Source organism: Gobius niger (genome assembly GCF_951799975.1).
Source record: "Gobius niger genome assembly, chromosome: 6".
NCBI classification, from domain to species: domain Eukaryota; kingdom Metazoa; phylum Chordata; class Actinopteri; order Gobiiformes; family Gobiidae; genus Gobius; species Gobius niger.
The window spans coordinates 30,961,730-30,980,928 of NC_136857.1; the positions used below are offsets into that span (position 1 = coordinate 30,961,730).

The 19,199-nt window shown below is 44.8% G+C and overlaps 1 protein-coding gene across 1 annotated transcript in view; it reads left to right on the plus strand.

The window, feature by feature from the left end:
- nphp4 (nephronophthisis 4) overlaps nt 1-19,199 on the plus strand; it is a gene marked incomplete at its 3' end in the record, with an annotated part of 350,376 nt that overhangs the window by 22,748 nt on the left and 308,429 nt on the right. The window contains exons 3-4 of the mRNA XM_079557985.1: nt 8,843-9,012; nt 10,414-10,478. Coding sequence (XP_079414111.1) covers nt 8,843-9,012; nt 10,414-10,478 — 235 coding nt within the window. The remainder of the gene's footprint in view (nt 1-8,842; nt 9,013-10,413; nt 10,479-19,199) is intronic.

Here is a 19,199-nt window from a genome sequence, read left to right on the forward strand (position 1 = left end):
AAACGTGCATAAAGCCCGTAGTTAGACGCTTGTGCTTACCTGAAGTCAGACACTTGTCACAAATGTTACAGACGCTCTGGCCGTGTGTTCAAAATGCTAGTACAACAGGCATCCTCGAGGCCCAAACACATTCCCAGCGCAGATTCAGCCACTGAAATAAGTTTTCTTGTTGCCGCTTTTAAACCTGTCTGTTTAGATAAAGAAACACTAATGTGTGCCTTTGTAAAAGTCCCAGAGCTGCTGTAGCTCCGGTTCACAATGAAGCTAATCCTCCGTGACTTGTTTACATCTGAGGGCCGGCATAGCATCAGCTACAACGTACGTCACTGTTGGGAAAGCTCCTGATTGGTCGATTTCTCCAAAAAGTTCAACATTTCCCAACTCTAGTGTGGCCCTGGAGGCGCGTCAAAAGCTTACCATGTGCGAAAAGCTTAAAAACGCGCCGCACAGGAGACGTGTGACTTGCTGCGGGATATATGGAAGCGCGTCCTCCATGTATTTTCAATGTAAACCTGACACTTGGCCGCGTTTGGTGTGAACTCACCTTAATACGAGTCATCGCTGTTATTGTTTACTTCCGCAAGTTTGGCCGGATGTTTTGGTGAATGGTAGGCAACAGCTGATGCATTCTTATCATTTGTTTAAAACACAAGATGCCTTCCACGGCCCCCGGATGTGACGACATCGCGATCGCTCGTATTTGGTCCTTCAGTTGCACGTCTTCAAACCCATAATACGTCCATTTGATTAAACTGCAATCCTTCAACGAAACCTGCTCCTCTCCATCCTCTTGTGTTACCAGAACAGTTTCTTCAGCCATTTTACGCTGTCACCTCCAAACCTTTTTTGCATTCGGCTGTTAGTGCACATACTTTGTACAGTACGAGTTATATGACATTTGTTTATAGCAGACTACAGAGTATGCAAGCTTACCACTTTTGAATAGCCAGCAGGCCAAAAACCCAAGGCTCGACTATTCTGAAGACTCATGCCTCAGCCTCAACACATAATGTTTCCTTAGTAGCTTTAATATTCAGCTCTCTGCACATTTCAACTTTAAAACCTTCCAGGAACTAAATATGCTATAGATACAATATATCAAAGTCATAAGAGAAATGAGCTCGCGAATGAGCTTGATAGGTTAGTTAAATTTATTCAGTACGTTCAGTATAAAAATCAAACAGTGAAGCAAGTAAATGTATAAATGTCAAAGAGTCAACACATGCTCTTTCTGAAAACTGTGTTTTAGCATGTGTCACTGCCCCACCCTCTGCAGATAGTCAGTGTGTGGCAGAGATGATATCCCACAGGTCGTGATGTGATGTTGTATTATATGATGTGGGTGTGAGATACAGTTCCGGCTCCATGCAAACAGCTGCTCTGCCCCCCACTGAGCCTCTTATTAGGAACACCCCCTAAAGTGGCAGTTATTAGCTATGCGCGCTACAGCTGAATGAGATCTGTGTGTTCAATCACATTTCTTCTCCAAATGCACAGGATCATCTTAGTGCACAAGTGCGAGGAGGACGACATGGTGGATTTCCTTTTGTGGTGCTAATAAGAGTGCCCACAATTCCTCCCTTCCGAACTACGTGCTTGGTCACTGTTGAGCCGAGTTGCGCATGCACAAACAAGAGTTAGAGACGGCTACATAAACATGGAAGTATTCCCCAGCATTTTAGACATCACAGGAGCTACAGCAAATGCAGTATTATAACTCTCTCACAGTGACAGGCACATGCTATTTAAGTCCTATTGGCGTCTAAAGGCCTTCCAGTTCTATTGGATTTATTTGAAAGGCAGCGCCGCACCCGGAGCTCACATGGCTACTTAATATTCCAAATGTTAATACATGCTCCCGATTACAGCTGTTTGACTCGATTCTACCAGAGTTCTGACTCTGCTCTAAAGGCGACATGTCACAAGATAAGTCTTTCCAATAATTATTTTTTAGCAAGAGCACAGCCTCCTTAGTGAGCGTGAGTGTTCATAAGGTGCTGTGGACATTAGTACTAGCTACGTTAGCATTACTACAAAGATAGTATGGCCTTACAGCATGACCCAATATGATAAATTACAATGCTTTTAGACTGTAATTCCATCCATCCATCCATCCATCCATCCATCCATCCATCCATCCATCCATCCATCCATCCATCCATCCATCCATCCATCCATCCATCCATCCATCCATCCATCCATCCATCCATCCATCCATCCATCCATCCATCCATCCATCCATCCATCCATCCATCCATCCATCCATCCATCCATCCATCCATCCATCCATCCATCCATCCATCCATCCATCCATCCATCCATCCATCCATCCACCCATCCACCCATCCATCCACCCGACAACAGAGCCATCACTCAGGCGCTCAAACCCCTCCACCACGTTAAGGTGGCGGTTCCAGGAGGGGAGACTGTAATTCCCTGTCACGGAAATATTTCTACAGTTCTGTCTCATTTACAATAATGTGAGACAGACGTACTGTATGTCTCAAGTTCCGGCCGTTCACACTTCTTTGAGGCTAGCTGCAAAGTGATGTGCAAAGTGATCCAACAGGTATTTCAGAAATGAGGAGGCTCCTGAGGCCGTCCAGTGTCTCATGAAATCATGATTGAACTCAAGATGCTTGCGCATGAGCTGTTAAGTCTGTTCCTTCAACCAAGTGTGACAATTTATGTTTGCAAAATGTTATCACTGCGCTTTGTGTTTGTCTCTGTCCTTCCCACACCCGGGAGACACTGAAACTTTGTTCTGATTCCGCTACGGCAGATCACGTAGACACAAGTTAGATTCAGCCCGCCTTGCACCACGCCTCCTGCTCTCGTGGTGTGGGATACTGCTTTAACACTCGGGTCACTCCAGCGTCTTGTTCCAGTCCTAGTTCCTCCACAGAGCCCCTCAGGGCTGTGTGTCACCTCTGTTATTCTTCTTTGTATCAGCGACAGCCCAGTGACAGCCGGCTCTGTGAAGTGAACTGATAACACTGTCATCAGCCGCCTGGATAATGGGATTAGTCGTGCCGCTGTTATTGAAGACTGCACATCTCTGTAAATGTGTCCAACTCAGAGCACATCATTAGAGACTATGAAAGAAGTTCAACTTGCTTTGCTAATCACAGTGAAACAATAACTTTGACCCAGAAATGTTTTGTCACAGAGTTGATCTTCGTTAGGGATTTATTGTAGAATATTTCGGTACATTATTGTGCTTTATTTGGTTAGTATTTGCATTGTATTGTGAAAAATGTGTTTCTTTGGCAAAAACAATATGTTAAAGTGGGAGTATTATGCTTTTTGGTAATCATTTCAAACTCATCTTGATCACTATCTTGCACTTCGTTGATTAAAAACAACAAAACGCCCAAAGCCCCTCCGCCCGCACTCCTCTGGCTAGTCTGAGGTCTTGTAGTGAAGCTTTGGTGGATGTTTTTGCCTGTTGGTGCTCTACAATGGAGGGGTAAGTTGTGCTACTGATCGAGAGGTAAGGAAAGTGCTTCCTGGTTAGTGTGGTGGACCCTGGGTATAGACAGAAGGAGCAAGATTCCTCAAAAATCACACGAGTGGCTCAAAACACAACTCATGTTTTTGATGAAGGAACAACATTGTAGCATGGTTAAAAGCTGCAAAAAGTTAAATTTGTATAACACCCACATTAAAGGCTATTGTCTACAGCAGGGCTATTCATTTACTGAGCCTGATTATTTGGAGGTTGATGGCTTCTGGGCCGGTCATTTGGTGAGCCCCCCCCCACCAAACATATTCGTTATATTTGGGATAAATACATTAAAAATGAATCATTGCTCAAGTCGATTAGAATTCTATTCCAGCATTTAAGCCCCTGTGACTGGCTCTTGTTATTCTGTCCCGTTGGTGTCTAAATGCCTTTCCTGCTGTATTGGCGTGGATGAGGTTTTAAATATTTTTATGCAGGGGTATGCAACTTTGTGTTTACTAGGCGAGCTACTTCTATGCAGCAAAAATGTCATGAGTGCTACTTTTGCTTCTAAGACACTTAAGTAAGATGTAAAAAGTAAAATAAACCTAATGATGAAGGAACACTGCAATACATTTTTTCCTCCTGACTATTTGTATCAGTGATGTTCAGCAGAAGTTTCCAAATATTTTTTTCCGCGGCAGGGTCCATTTGTGACTCATTTGTTTACGTGAATCTCATCTGGTTCTGTCTCCGTGCTTTATCATAGTTGTTTTTCCCCCTCCGCTCTGTATCGCCGCAGTTTCCACTCCGAGCTTTACAAAAACAAATCTAGTCCGTGCAGTAAACCGATAAAAGGACCGAGGCTGATGTTTCTAAACAAACCATGCTCAGATAAAAAGGGGCTCAATATTTCACTTTGTGCTGCTCTGTCACTCCCCGCAGTATCTTTCAGAGAACAATTCTCAGACGGATCAGTTGGGATCACGGCTCCTCTGTATCTGCCCTGCCTGTGCGAGGGAGAGTGGAGGGGGATATGCCAGGGTAAACAATGGCACCTGGTTGGCACAACGCCGCCTCGTATCCTCCGCTCGTGTAGAATATCCCGGTTAAACCCTGGAGTAATCCCCCAGAGGACCACCCTCATGTTGGCGTGAGCTGGCACTGGCACAGCCTGGTTGTTTGCCCTAGCACAGAGAGGGGAGGGGTGGACCAGTGGTTCTCAACTGGCGGGTTGGGACCCAAAAGTGGGCCTCGTCAATCATTACGTTTACATGTGAAGGCTAATCCGACTAAAGATTTGACTCCTATCCGTTTTTCCCAAAACCTCTCAAACCAGTCTTGTGCCAGTCACATGACACCGATCTGAATGTGCCAGCAGGGGGCAGTGGGTTCACCTTTGGCTGCTATGTTGTTTTTAACAAAGAGCTAGCCCAGTTAGCCCCGTTTAGCCCCAGGTGCATTCAGACCAAACTGCTGTTCTTGGGTTAACTGTGACATTCCACAGATCTTTAACTAAACACCCACAGTTTATGCCAGTTTATGATTAAGCTCAAATCCACCTAAACCACTAATGAAGAGACTGATTAGCCCTTGGTGGCTAACAGCTAACGTTATATGACACTGTGCAACGATAGGCTCTTTGTTGACGAGAGTTGTGTAATAAACTATGAATTCAACAAGGACAGCTTAAAGGCCGCTTTATATGTAGCTGGTGGTTTTAGTGACTTTATTGGTTCTAGTTTTTGCTTTTCATGTGATCGATCGGAGATAATCTTAGCCTGTGTCTCATGGCCCACCACACATTCTCCAAAGTCAGCTCCTCTTATCCTCGTTGCAGTAGTAGTGCTTTGTTGAACAACGGCAGTCGTCCTTTAGAAGCAGCTAAGGTGATGTTTTCTGACGATATCTTGGCGTTTTTCTTGACAGGCTGACAGTTAGTTTCCAAAACCCAATCCAACTAAGTGGTTACATGCAGCTCTAATCTGACTGCAATGTGCCCAGGCCGGTCACCGATCGGCTCAGGGGCTCAGGTTTACATGGGTTCGGGCGATCCTGTTCTGATCTGAATAGGTGATAGATTCGACTTTCCCTTCATCATGTAACCGTGGGGACTGGGTCACGAGCCTTTCCCAGAAAACATTTCTTTTAATATTTATGTACAGAAAAGGTATTGAATCACTACTTGAGTCTGAAAACAGAAGAGGGCGAGTGTATCAACGGTCTGGGAAAAAGTGAAAAGGTAGACCGGTGCTCTTCAAAGACTGGGCTCAGCTTACATAAGAGTAAATTAGCTGAGACTGGCTTGTAGAACAGCTTGTGCTAAGTAGCGAAAGCAGTCAAAAAAGCAAAATAAAGTCCGGGACTCGAGTCATGTAGCAAAAATAAAAGTCACGCGTTTCGACCGCACAGGGTTTCGTCAGGGGCATCTGTTAAAATCTTGTTTGGTTGGTTGGTTTATCAGTATTTCAGCTTTTTCAACTTATTTAATGAATTATGAATATGAATTTCATATTCTATCAAACATGTCAATGTCGTATATGGGTCGATATGTCATCCTTGGGTAATTGTGGGTCCAGACGCCAGAACCACTTCTCTAGACTAACTTTTCACTACCTGTCATTTTCTAAACCCACTACATGGCTCTCCTGTACAAAGGGCAGCCGTTGTTGTTGCTATTATAGATACAGTAAGATTATGGAAAACATTGACATTTTGATAAATATGTTTACGCTAACGCTGTTTCGTCGATTGCAACATGAGCCATGAATGCCTTGAATGTCGAGGTTCGGGGATAGAGTGGTCTAACAAGTTTGCCATTTGATCAATGAACCACGGCTGGAATAATCAACTCACACTGTGCAATTGAATCACATGCGAGGAGTGTACGAGCCCATGATGGAAGTCCTCACACTATATGAGTGACACGACCCGAGTGGCGTGTGTGTTACTATGGATACAAGCTTGGTCTGTCCTATCATCCACTCAAACAGCATGGCTACACCCAAGAGCCAGTGAACACTAAACTTAAACAGACTGGTGGGACATGTTCTGGAAGACGCTGACAGGTGTTAAGCCCTCGCTCACCTCTCTGCGCTCTATCCATCCTGTGCAAAGAGAAGATTACTAGACCTCTCGTCATTTGTCAACAGCTACAAATTGGTGAAGATCTTTGTCTGTACACACCCTGAAGAAGGTGAAAGCCGACTCCATATGCTGCTGTGTTTTTGAACATTCTGGCCCGGAAATAAAGGCTTCACTGAATGTTTGCAAATGATGAGCGCCTGGATTCTATCGTTTTAATAGCTTTGAGCACACAGTTCGCACACATGCATAGAGAATACGTTTCTTTGACAGTCCCGTCAGTTTAGACCGGGCCATTATACTAGAAATCGCGGTAGCGGTCACTCATGCGTGTGAAGCATCACGGTAACAAACAGCTGCTTGAACAGCGCTGTCATGGCACACAGAAAGTGACGAGATGAGTTTAATTTTATCCGCCGTATGAAATACACAAACTGTCGTCCAAAGCAAACACCGACAGAGTGTACTGAGCGAATAACCCGGCGAGGATTTTTGAGCCAATAGCTCCCCGTCAGTAGCATGTCGAGTCTGTCGGCGTAAACATGGGCCAATTCAAGCTGATGTGGCAGTGCTTCAAGAAAAACCCACTGTACAAGAGGTCAGAGAAGTTTGGCAAGCGAGTGGGAGCCTGACCCTTAGATTGTTGTTTACTCAGAGAAGACCACATGGAATGTTTGATATGCTCCCATTTTGGCCAGTCTAGACTCTAGATCAGGTGTGGGCAAACTTTTTGATGCAAGGGCCACACTGGGTTTTGGAACTTGCCAGGAGGGCTTGGGCCAGTTATATACAAATAGTCGACAATCACCTAAACACACCTTAACAGTGATTTCTTTATATTGGTGCAATACATATCGGGCTTAATCAAGGTTTTTGGGCTAGATTGAAGGGTTTGGCGGGCTGCTTTTGGCTCCGGGCCTTAGGTTGCCCACCTCTACTCTAGAGTATTGTCTGAGCATAATCCTTGACAATAAACTCATGTATTATATCTAAACTGGCTAGAATTCAATATAAGTACAAGTATAAACGCTCGTCCTTTGAGACTTTTACACACAAGTTTGAAAGAAGCAGGCCACTGTTTTTACATACTGACATATGTTCTTACCTGAGCTTAGACGAGTTGATACGTACCTGTCCGGTCTTTGTGTGTGCCCTCAGTCACGTGTTGTTAGCGTTTGGCCTCTCCCAGCATACTCCTACAGCTCCAAACGGGGTGAAGTTAGAAGCGACCAAGCTCTTCCACGGGCACAAAGACCAGACAGTTACGCATCAACTTGTCTAAGCTCAGGTAAGAACATATCTCAGTATGGAAAAACGGTGGCCTGTTCCTTTAGCACATTTTTGTTGCAAAAATCATGTTCCATGGTTCTTTTCAGAAATTATATTAAAGGAATAGGCCACCGTTTTTACATACTAAAATATGTTCTTACCTCACTTTAGACGTGTTAATATATCCCCGTCTGGTCTTTGTCCGTGCGCTCTGTCACGCAAACGGAGCACATACGCAGCCTCTCCCACATGTCACATGTTCACACATGTGAAGTGTTTTCATGCGAAGTATATTTACACAGAAATGTAACATGTCGATTTTATAAGCAAATAAAAAGGGGGACTATATTGTGAGGCGTAATGATACGAGGAGTAAAACGTCCGCGCAGTAACTCCTAAAGGTTATTGACGGAAGTGAGCGGGGGAAGTCTTTAGGAGTTACTACGCGGACGCTGTGCTCCTCGTATCATTACGCCTCACAATATAGTCCCCCTTTTTATTTGCTTATAAAATCGACATGTTACATTTCTGTGTAAATATACTTCGCATGAAAACACTTCACGTAACTTTATTTAAATAGGGAACACGTGGAAGAGCTTGGTAGCTTCTATCGTGAGCTTTTTCGGAGCTATGTGACGTATGGGAGAGGCTGCGTATGTGCTCCGTTTGCGTGACAGAGCGCACGGACAAAGACCAGACGGGGATATATTAACACGTCTAAAGTGAGGTAAGAACATATTTTAGTATGTAAAAACGGTGGCCTATTCCTTTAAGTTAAGCTCCATTTATCCTGCAACCTCAAACATCAAAATGATGAGAGATATTATCTCCAGTGAAACCACTGGACGTACCTGCTCATTAATGTTTCTACTCTCTCTGCGATGTCTTCGTTTGGCTGAAGTCCCAAATGTGCTCTCACCTGGGCTGATGAGTCGGCCACGTTGTGCTCTACTTGCTCTTCCATTGAGTTCACCAAAAGTTTTTTTTACCGATAAAGCTCCCTAACGCGCCTTCCTGATCATATCGCTCATCTGCCTCCCTAAGGTGCTGTACTTCCACACGGTGCTGCGGGTCCCCGGGGTGCTGCTGGTGGTGGAGCTGGTGGAGCTGACCGTGAGAGCTGACTCCTCCCACCAGGCCAGGGGGCGGGGCTTCACTTTGCTGGAGCTCTTCAGTCCCACAGCACCCATTGCTGCGTCCGAGGGGAACCACAGGTAAGGACTGCCCAGCATTTGTTACTGTCTCCGCAACCTTTTCTGCCCTAGTCCTGTGACGTTTGAAACTCGCCTCCTTGTCTCCTCGTAAATCTTTTGATTATGTTTCACATTTGCCAGTGGAGTTTTGTTTATAATATAATTTACAACGCATGTGCCATCTACAGTCTTTCTTTCGTTGCGCTGGCAGATGTATTGCAGCATTTTCACCGACCTGACTCAATCCATGTGGACGCACACATTTACTGAGCAGGCTCCGTGTTTACAGAGTATTGCCCTTCTGAAGCGAGCAGATTGGTAAGAGGTCTTACACCAAACCGGATGTGCATCAACGTCCGCCATGATAAGATGCTTCCGAATTGGTCAGTTAGGAAAAGAAGCCTCAGTGCTAACTATCATATCCACTTTAGCATAGGGACCTCTGTTGCTAACTAACCGGTGATTAGGAGCTATGTGCAGTTTGTGCTTTTGCTTCATTTAGTATAAACTTAAGCCACATGGCTCATTTGCTACTGTAGCTTTATGAAACAGCTGTTGAGATAAAATAAGCCTAAAGGGAAATGTGATGGCTCATTTGGATTTTTCTATTCTTCTCGCATGTCTTTATTTGGACACTATGTTGTTGCATATGCAATACAGTAGGTGGCGACATGCGCATTTGTTTGCCTGCCAATGACCTTAAAGAAGAAAAACAGCTGTTGGTGATGTCACTTCCCCTTCCCCTGGGTAAGGATGGACGGATTGTGCAAAATAGCTCTGAAGCTCTTGTTTGCTAACTGCATAGAGATCTAACAGTTGACCCCATGAAAGGTTAAGGATTAGTAGCTAGTGTTAGTGCTTAGAGGCAACAATTTAACGGTTTCGGAAGCAGCCAAAGTTTCTGAAATCATAGGCGGTGTGGTTTCGTGTAGCCTAAAAGTCGTATATGACCACAGTGTTGCAGCCGCCTTTGTGTCAACTTTGATGCAAACTTTAAACAATATTTGAACTGTGCAGCATGAAAAAATGCCTCAAAAGTGGACTCAACCAACTTGAAGTAGTGCGGAGGGGTGCTCCACTAGCATTTTTGTCTCTTTTAAATGCCAATACCTCATGAACAACTATCATTTAGTTTATTCCAACTTTTGCCTGTGGGAGTCCGTCATTAATCCATGTGATAGTTTGATGTGTAAAGAGAATAAGACGCTTTTTCCTTTTCGTTTTAGTGCCGGATTCATCAAACTTTCTACATTAGGAACATTTTTTTTCTCCTGCTAAGTGTAGTGCTCTGTACATGTCACACAAGGCCATGTTCAAAGGCTTCAACATCCGCGTTCCTGCCGGCAAGCGTCGTGTAGTGGTGCTAAAAGCATATTTAAATTACCCATAGAAGGATCCATGTTGTTTTTCCCTTTATTTCAGACTGAATCTGCATCACGGATCGCCGAGGAGCCTGCTTCACCCCGCGCTGAAGGACACTACTGACTGTAAGGACACTTGTAGTCCAGTCGCTCGTTGACACGTACATAGAACTGCACTTCTCCAACACTATGCTTTTCCAGGCTTCCTAAACTATTCCCCCAACATCTTCACCTGGGTATTTTATGAATTACACCTTTGAATAATGCATCAAGTTGGGAAAACAGGTGAAAGTTACTCTGCCCTGAGTCTGAGCATAGAAAATACGCTGACCGTACGCCGGCAATGAGGAAGTCGTTCAAAACCGGTTTGTAGTGGAGGTCAATTGAGGCCAGAACTGATCAACTTCAGAAACACAGCCGAGCGTCAAACACAACAACACAATTCTTATTTAATCTTTGTAAATGAGCCAGATCCAGAGGCGCTCTGGTGCGAACGCTGTCCTACTGCAGCTGGCTCTTCTGTCAAGTCAGATCTGAGCCTTCCACTGGAGACGGAGAAGCTGCTCAAATCTGCTGACGGGGGCTGTCTTTGTAAAGTTGAGAAAGCAGAGAAAAAGGAAATCTGCCTCTTTTTGTTTCTGTATAGCTGCTTTGTTGCGTATACTGCTGCAGAATGTATCACCTAATGGCTGCTCAGTATCCACAAGCCTCTCATTTATCCTCGCCTTACTCCTGGTGTAATTCAAACGAAACCAAAAGGGGTTTACAATTTAACTGAACGTATACGTCTTGTGATACAGTGGGAATCGCAATATAGTCAACGTACCCATTAAATAATACAAGTTTCTGTTTGTTATTGCACAGTGTTTTGGAACCTGAAATCACTCTTTTGTGTAAATTCACGTCTTTAATGTCTCTGTTAAAGCGTTAGAGATGGTACAGTATGTTTGAGGTACTTGGTACTGTTGTGACTGCTGTGGCCTGACCCGGCGCCCCTCTGAGCGCGCTCCGTCCTGTGATCATGTCACATGAATATTTAAGCGGCCTCAGAGCGGGGCCTCACAGCGACTCTTACACCAGCTGAATTATTAAGGTACCGCTGTTGTTGGAAGCGCCGCTGTTCCTCTAACCTCTGTCACACACCTCTTACACTCAGCAATATTTGACGATTTGTTTGTTTTACTCTGTTGCTAACACGTTACCATACGCAATGCCATTTTATCCGTCTCATGAGCCCGACACACAGGAGGCAATGCCATTTCCGACAGAACTCCTGTGACAAGGTGCAAATTCTGGCACCGTAACCAATCAGCGATGTTTTCATTGACATACTCATGAACTAAAGGGTGCGACGGAGCGCTTTCTGCAGTCAACACCAGATAGAATAGACCCATTTTTCACACGGTCGAGATGTAAAGGTGGAAGCCACAGAATGGGTCCAGTAAGTTTACATTTTGCTCATTTTAAACTTTGAAATTATTGTAATCTTTTATCCATCCGTCCATCCATCCATTTTCTTCCGCTTTATCCGGGGCCGGGTCGCAGGGGCAGCAGTCTCAGCAGAGATGCCCAAACTTACCGATCCACGCACGTCGCACACCTCCTCCAGCTGTTCTGGGGGGACACCAAGGCGACACCAGGCCAGCTCGGAGACATAGTCCCACCAGCGTGCCCTGGGCCTTCCACGAGGCCTTGTCCCACTAGGACATGCCTGGAACACCTCCCGCGGGAGGCGACCAGGAGGCATCCAAAACAGATGCCCTAGCCACCTCAGCTGACTCCTTTCGACGTGAAGGAACAGCGACTCTACTCCGAGCTCCTCCCGGGTAACTGAGCTCCTCACCCAATCTCGAAGGGTGCGCCCAGCCACCCTGCGAAGGAAACTCATTTCCTTTCGGTCATTACCCAAATCATGACCATAGGTGAGAGTGGGAACGTAGATCGATCGGTAAATCGAGAGCTTTACTCCCGACTCAGCTCCCTCTTCACCACAACAGACCGATACAGCGACCGCATCACTGCTAACGCCGCACCGATCCGTCTGTCGATCTCACGCTCCATCCGTCTCTCACTCGTGAACAAGACCCCGAGATACTTAAAGTCCTCCACTTGAGGCAAGGACTCCCCACCGACCTGTAATCTTTTAAACCATGTAAAATACAAATGTATATAGACTTGTAATCCTGCTGGAACGGAGCGCGATGTGTGGGGGAGATTGTCGCAGTCCGATGTAATGGTTTTCACCTCGAGGGGTAATGAGCTTCACCAGTCGCTATCGTTTGTCTTCTCCCGTGTATCGACACTTCCAGTGTTGGTGAACAGAACCTCTGCCCTCTAGAGGATGGTCCTGGAGCAAACATTAGCCCTAATGCATTATCAGTGGAGAGAAGTTAGCATAAGCGGTCCTTTTGGTCAGATTGTGTGAAGGACACACTGGGATTTGATGGTACATGCAAATGTGAAGAATCAGAGGACGCACAGAAGTGTTTGTGAGAGCTAGAAACAGGTTGCGCACACGGTTAACTCTCTCATACTGTCACTGTTTTCGCATCAGCCCGATCATCTCCTATCTGCAGTGGTTGGGTGGATTTTGGCACACATGGAGCGCTGTGATTGGCTGCATTCTCCAGTCACAAACTATCCCACTTCTCTCGTCTAATATGATTTTGGATTAAGCTGATGCTGTATCTCTTTATTTATATTCTTATCTGTGACACTGTGATCTGCAGTTAGCCTACCTTAGCTTAGCTCCGTTTTGTGGGAAGTGACGCGTGTTTAGGCTTACAGTTCATTGCTAAAAACTTAAGGGAAATACAAGAGTGCAGCGTTGTTCGCTCAGAAAAGTCAGCTCCACATATGCAGTGCCTCTCGAAAGTATTAATACACCTGGAACTTTTGCACATTTTGTCATTTTTACAACCATAAACATAGAGATTTTATTTTGAATTTTTTACTGAACGTTCACACACAAGTAACAGACAACTGTGAAGTGAAAGCAAAATGACAGATGATTCTGTTATTTTTCAAAAAATACAAAACCGAAAAGTGGGGCGTGCATAAGTATTAATACAGCATGAATGAATACTTTGTGGAACCCCCTTTTGCTGCAATAACAGCAGCAAGTCTTTTAGGGTATGACTCTACAAGATTTGCACATGTAGAGACTGGCATTTTAGCCTATTCCTCTTTATAAAACAACTCAAGCTCTGTCAAATTAGAAGGAGAGCGTTTGTGAACAGCAGTTTTCAAGTCTTTCCACAGATTTTCAATAGGATTTCGGTCAGGACTTTGACTGGGCCATTCTAGCACATTAATATGTTTTTTTTAACCATTCCATTGTAGATTTATCTTTGTGTTTAGGGTCATTGTCCCGCTGAAGGTGAATCTTTGCCCCAGCCTCAGTTCTCTTGCTGGTTTTCCTCCAAAATGACCCTGTATTTGGCTCCATCCATCTTCCCAACTATCCTTACAATCTTCCCAGTCCCCGCATGATGCTCCGTCCCCCCCCCCCATATTTGACACTGGGGATGGTGCACTCAGGACGATGAGCAGTGTTAGGTTTGCTCCATACAAAACATTTTGCAAGTGGGCCAAAAAGTTACATTTTTGTCTCACCTGACCAAAGCTCCTTCTTCCACATGGAGCTGTGTCCTCCATATGACTTCTAGCAAACTTCAAACAGGATTTCTTATGGCCTCCTTTCAATAATGGCCTTCTTCTTGCCACTCGTCCATGAAGGCCATGATTTGTGTAGAGTATGACTTACTGTATAGTTGTCCCATGTACAGATTCCCCCAGCTCAGCGGCAGGACTTCACAGCTCCTCCAGAGTTATCTTGGGGCACTTGGTTGTATTTCTTACCAGTGCTCTCCTTGTTCGGTCTCATATTTTAGGTGGACGGCCATGTCTAGGTACGTTCGCAGTGGTGCTATACTCTTTCCATGATGTGCCGTGAGATGTTCAAATCTTAGGAAATCTTTGTATAACTTAACGCTGCTTTAAACTTCTCCACAGCTTTATCCCTGACCTCTCTGGTGCTCCTTGACCTTCATTTTTAGTCACCATGCAACTGGATTTTCAGTCATTTGTCACTGTCGCCAGTAGAAATTAGACGAATGAGCAGGTGTCCCGTCACCTCTATGTGGTCCACCCACGTCTGGCTGTCCCACTTAACAACTCCGCTACCAAAGTTAGACCGTTTGGTGTTTGAACTCCACTGGAAATGGGAAGTAATCAAACGCATTACAATGAAACCAAATTGTCAAAATATTAAGATGCAGAATACAGTGTGCGCGTTCAACAGTGAATAATATGCTAATTTAGCGAGAGCGCGAGTGCAGACCCCCCGCTGAGGGCGTTTGATGGTTTTATGATGAAAAGACTGTGCAGATCGTAAATGGGAAGTGGAGAAAAAAAAAAAAAATCCCGTCTGTTTGTCATTTGAATCCGGAGCCTCACGGACAGCCTCCTCCCGCGGATGCTAAAATATGCAGCGCCCTCAGAAACCAAACCTATTTTCTGTAAATGAAGATGAAGAACGCGCCGCAAACCGCTGCGCTACGGCAACATCACAGCAAGCCGCCTCTTTCCGAAACGTACTGATGGAAACTTTCAAATAACAAACCCCTATAAAGAAAAAAAAAGACAAGTTTCCACAATAGTTTTGTTCATTTTATAAGCAATTCTCGGACCTAGTTATGATGCGGGTTTAAAATTCATTGTTTTCAAAAGTCTTCCACATTTGTTAGAGTTATGCTGTGTCCTCAAGGAATATTGGCACCGCCCTGGTAAATACCTATTATTGGCACCACTTTTAAAACTCTGTGTCTGAGACGCCAACGGAGGGACTTCATCTATGATGAAGTTGGCTTATTATGGATTTCTGCGATAAAGAAAATTAAAGTCCCAGTTTAATATTTATGGATACACTTTGATCAGGTCAGTTTTGTTTCACATGGATTTTAAATTAATGTAGAAAACGGCCTGGATTATTGCTTTTTAGCCAGAGAGGAGGCAGGAGATAACAGGCGATAACGTTATCAACTTTTCACCGAACACAACACGCCGTTAAAACTGCTTTTGTGATGTTTTCGCTCACTCCTGTTGGGTCCAGTTTAAAGACCTGTGTTTTGTCTGACTCCTCCCACTCTGCCCCTTTTCTCTCATCTGACCACGAGACACGATTCCATTCAAACCAAGAAAGTGAAAGATAATGATGAAGATGTGTTTGACATTATTAAAGGAACAGGCCACCGTTTTTACATACTGAGATATGTTCTTACCTGAGCTTAGACGAGTTGATGCGTAGCTGTCTGGTCTTTGTGCGTGTGCTCAGTCATGCAAAACGACCAAAGATGTTGTTAGCATTTGGCCTCTCCCAATGTATTCCTATAGCTCCAAACGGGGGTGAAGTTGGAAGCGACCACGCTCTTTCATGGGCACAAAGGCCAGACAGGTACATATCAACTTGTCTAAGTTGATATCTCAGTATGTAAAAACCGTGGCCTGTTCCTTTAATCAAATGTCTGCAAAAAAGGTCATTATGGTCAAATGTAAAATGTGCTCTGTGGACTGAATCTTAAATAAACAAACAGGGTTTCCACAGGGCATTAAGAAGCATTAAAACTCCATAAATGAATTATGCCAAAACGAAGGCCTTTAAATGCATTATATCAGATTAAAAATGGCATTAAGTCTAAATACCTTCAGAAACATTATTTTTCCTAAGAGACAGAACCTACAAGACTGACTTTGCTGAACTATTTTTACTGCATACATTTATCAAAAGCATAAAGGACACCTTTGAAACGATGCAGCGCCTCCTGGGTTTGTCCCAGTTTCAGAGCATGGTGTCCTGCACTGGCCAGCTCCTCCTTCCTCTTCCTCCTCCGCAGCTCCCTCCGCTCCACAACAGTTTTCCCCCATCTTCTGGGAAGAGCGTAGCAAACCAATATAATCCAGTTTATTTTCCAGTGAATGAACATTTGTCAGAACAATAGTAGGGATAGGGGCATATGTGGCTTAGCTATGTCTTGCCCGGATACCTCCTCGTTTCTCCCTTTTTTGTTTCCTGTCGCGCCTCTTGTAACGCCTTGATGGAAACATTTCAAGAATCTAACTGTTGCTTATGGCCTGGGTTTGCTTTGTGGTAAAAGGATTTGATTTAGTTAATAAGCGCTGTTTTTGTGTTGCAATGGAAAATTCCAGTTTTAGACCAGTTTGACTAGAAGACGACACCATCATTGTGCCTCTCCGTCCAATCAGAGAGTGTCGCCCTGTGACCCTTTATTTCTCCTTGAGAGAAACTATAAGGCCCTGTCCATACAAAGTCAAGCTCTGTACGAAACGCCAAGATGTTTTATCAATCCTGCGTATCAACCAGATGAAACCAATGTTTTTGGGGGTCTGTCAACGAACATTTTCCAAACCACGTCCCAAAGTGGAAAGATGTCAAGACGTTGTTTACGTGTCTCCGTTGTTTCGGCGTCTCCGCAACTTTTGCTTAACGATGACATCACAGCACCAGCATTATGTCTGTTGTCCATAATCTACTGACCTTAGAATGAGTTTTACTCCGCTCCTCTTTGCTCCACCACGGTCTGTGAGCCACAAGTGACAAAACACATCAAAGGTAGCCTCCATTCAGTCTGTGTTTTTGGACTGAGAGTAAAAGTCACTGACAGGCTTTTCTGCTTTAATCCCGTCACGTCTGAAGAATAAACTCACCTCTTTGTCTCTTCTGTACAATGTAAAACCACGAATCCCTTTAATTTTCACTGATTGCATTCCACAGACGTATACTGTGCATGCGCTATCTCCATCGCCTCACACAGGCCTGGCAAATGAAATCACCTCGGTTTTACAGACATGACTGGCTTCATGTGGATACACACATTTACTGAGCTGGCTCCGTGTTTACAGAGAAAGTTTCTATAACCACGCGTTTTGTCTTTGTGTGGATATAGTCTGAGAGCTGCTGAAAACATTGTGACAGCAGCTCAGTGTAGGTAGAATGTTGTTAGTGTCTGCCTTGTGCTCCTCTGAGTAACATTTATATAACTTCTCAAATGGAGATCTGTCTTTTGTTAAATGTTAGGATCATTTAAGTTACGCAGTTAAGAACCTAACAGCCTCCACTGTGCTGGGGGGCTCTTGGTGCCACTTGATCTGAGTACCATTTGAGAGTAACAAATCCACAAAGACCTTTAGATCATCAGTTTGTTGTAGAATTAAAATGCCATTCAAAAGCATTCAATTTGAGTTGCTGCCACCGGTAGAAACCCTGATCAAATAAAATGGTGCCATCAGAACAATTATTACTATGGGCTCTGTCACAATGGGCTTCTGCAACATCTTCCCCTTCTCTTTTGTAATGTAGAAACAAAGTGTTATTGTTTCTTGTCCTTTGACACATTGGTTCGATAATAATGGGGAATGATGAATGAACTTTTGACAAACTGTTGATGAATCTGTAAAATAAAAAGTGCGAGCAGCAGCAGCAGCAGACACGGAAGAGAGCCAAAGAAAACCGACTTAGTGAGTCAACACAACTCTCCTCCAAACAGACCCGGAGACTTCCGCGTAAAACCATCCCATTCATCTCCATCAGCCTCGCCGTCAGCGCCAGCCGCTCTGCCTTCATCTGAAAACGGGCCATTTCCTCCTGTGCTTCCTGCCTCTCACATCTCCTGCCAGCGCTGGGCCGTTTTACTCCTCTGCATCGGCGTCCAAACCCGTACAGGCATGTGCTGCTGCTGTACAGACACGGGACAAGGACAGTGGCTCAGTGGATTAGGGCGAATCATGAGAACATCAGCCTGTATATTCCGGCGCTTTAGTTTGAAGAGCAGGTAGATGCTTTTTGCAAGTGTCTTTGTCTCCATGTCACACTCGAACTAGAAAATGCCATATTGATATAAAACAACTATAACATAGGGACCTTTTTCCGAGTCCCTGCCTCCCTATGGGTGAAAAAACAGCTTCTTCTTCTCTCCATGGGGGGACATACGGCATACAAGCTGTGGCTATAATGACATTATAAACCAACATGCAAAAAAGTTCCACCACTAAGGGCTGGATCTTGTGCCTGGTGCAGGGGGGGGTGCAGGCTTCTGGCTATGCGCCTTTGCCACTTGTGAGAGGTGCATGTAAACTGACTGCATGTAAACGTACGGCTGGAGGTTGCTCCTATCTATCCTGTAGTTTCACTCCTGATTTTCATGCAATCTCCTTACAACCCCCTCTCTGCCCCCTCCTCTTGCTCCCCTTATGCTGCACAGCTGTTTCAAGAAAGAGGAAAAAAAGAAACAGACGTCGGTCCGTGTGGCTGTAGTGAAGCTATATGACGAGTGTTTTGACCTCCCGCTGAAATATTAAGCTCAGCAAGAGATGAAGGACCTCAGGAGGAGATTTTTAAGGGCTGCTGCCGACAGCTGCTTATGCTGGGTTTACACATTCGTGGCCGAGCATCACGAATGTGAGTGGAATTTGATGATTCGGGGTAGAGGTTTCATGCGCCGCCACAAACTGTTGCGTCCTGTTGCTATGTGTTACGATTAATGGCACAAATGATTACACCTGGTCATGAATATGTGTCCTGCACTGTTGAGGGTCATTGGGAATTGTCGCGTTCTGTCAGAAATCTGTCAAGAATCGGGTGAATGTGGACAAGACCGACTGCCACACACCGGGTTGGTGTACAAGCACTCCCATTCCGTTTGCTCCTCCTCGCTCCTCTGGTCTCTTGTGGCACTGCTTGTCCTCTAGCTCCACTAGCCCCTGACTCATTGAGCTCCTCTGGCTCCGACTCCTGAACATCAGGAGGAACAAAAGCCGGAGGAACAACTT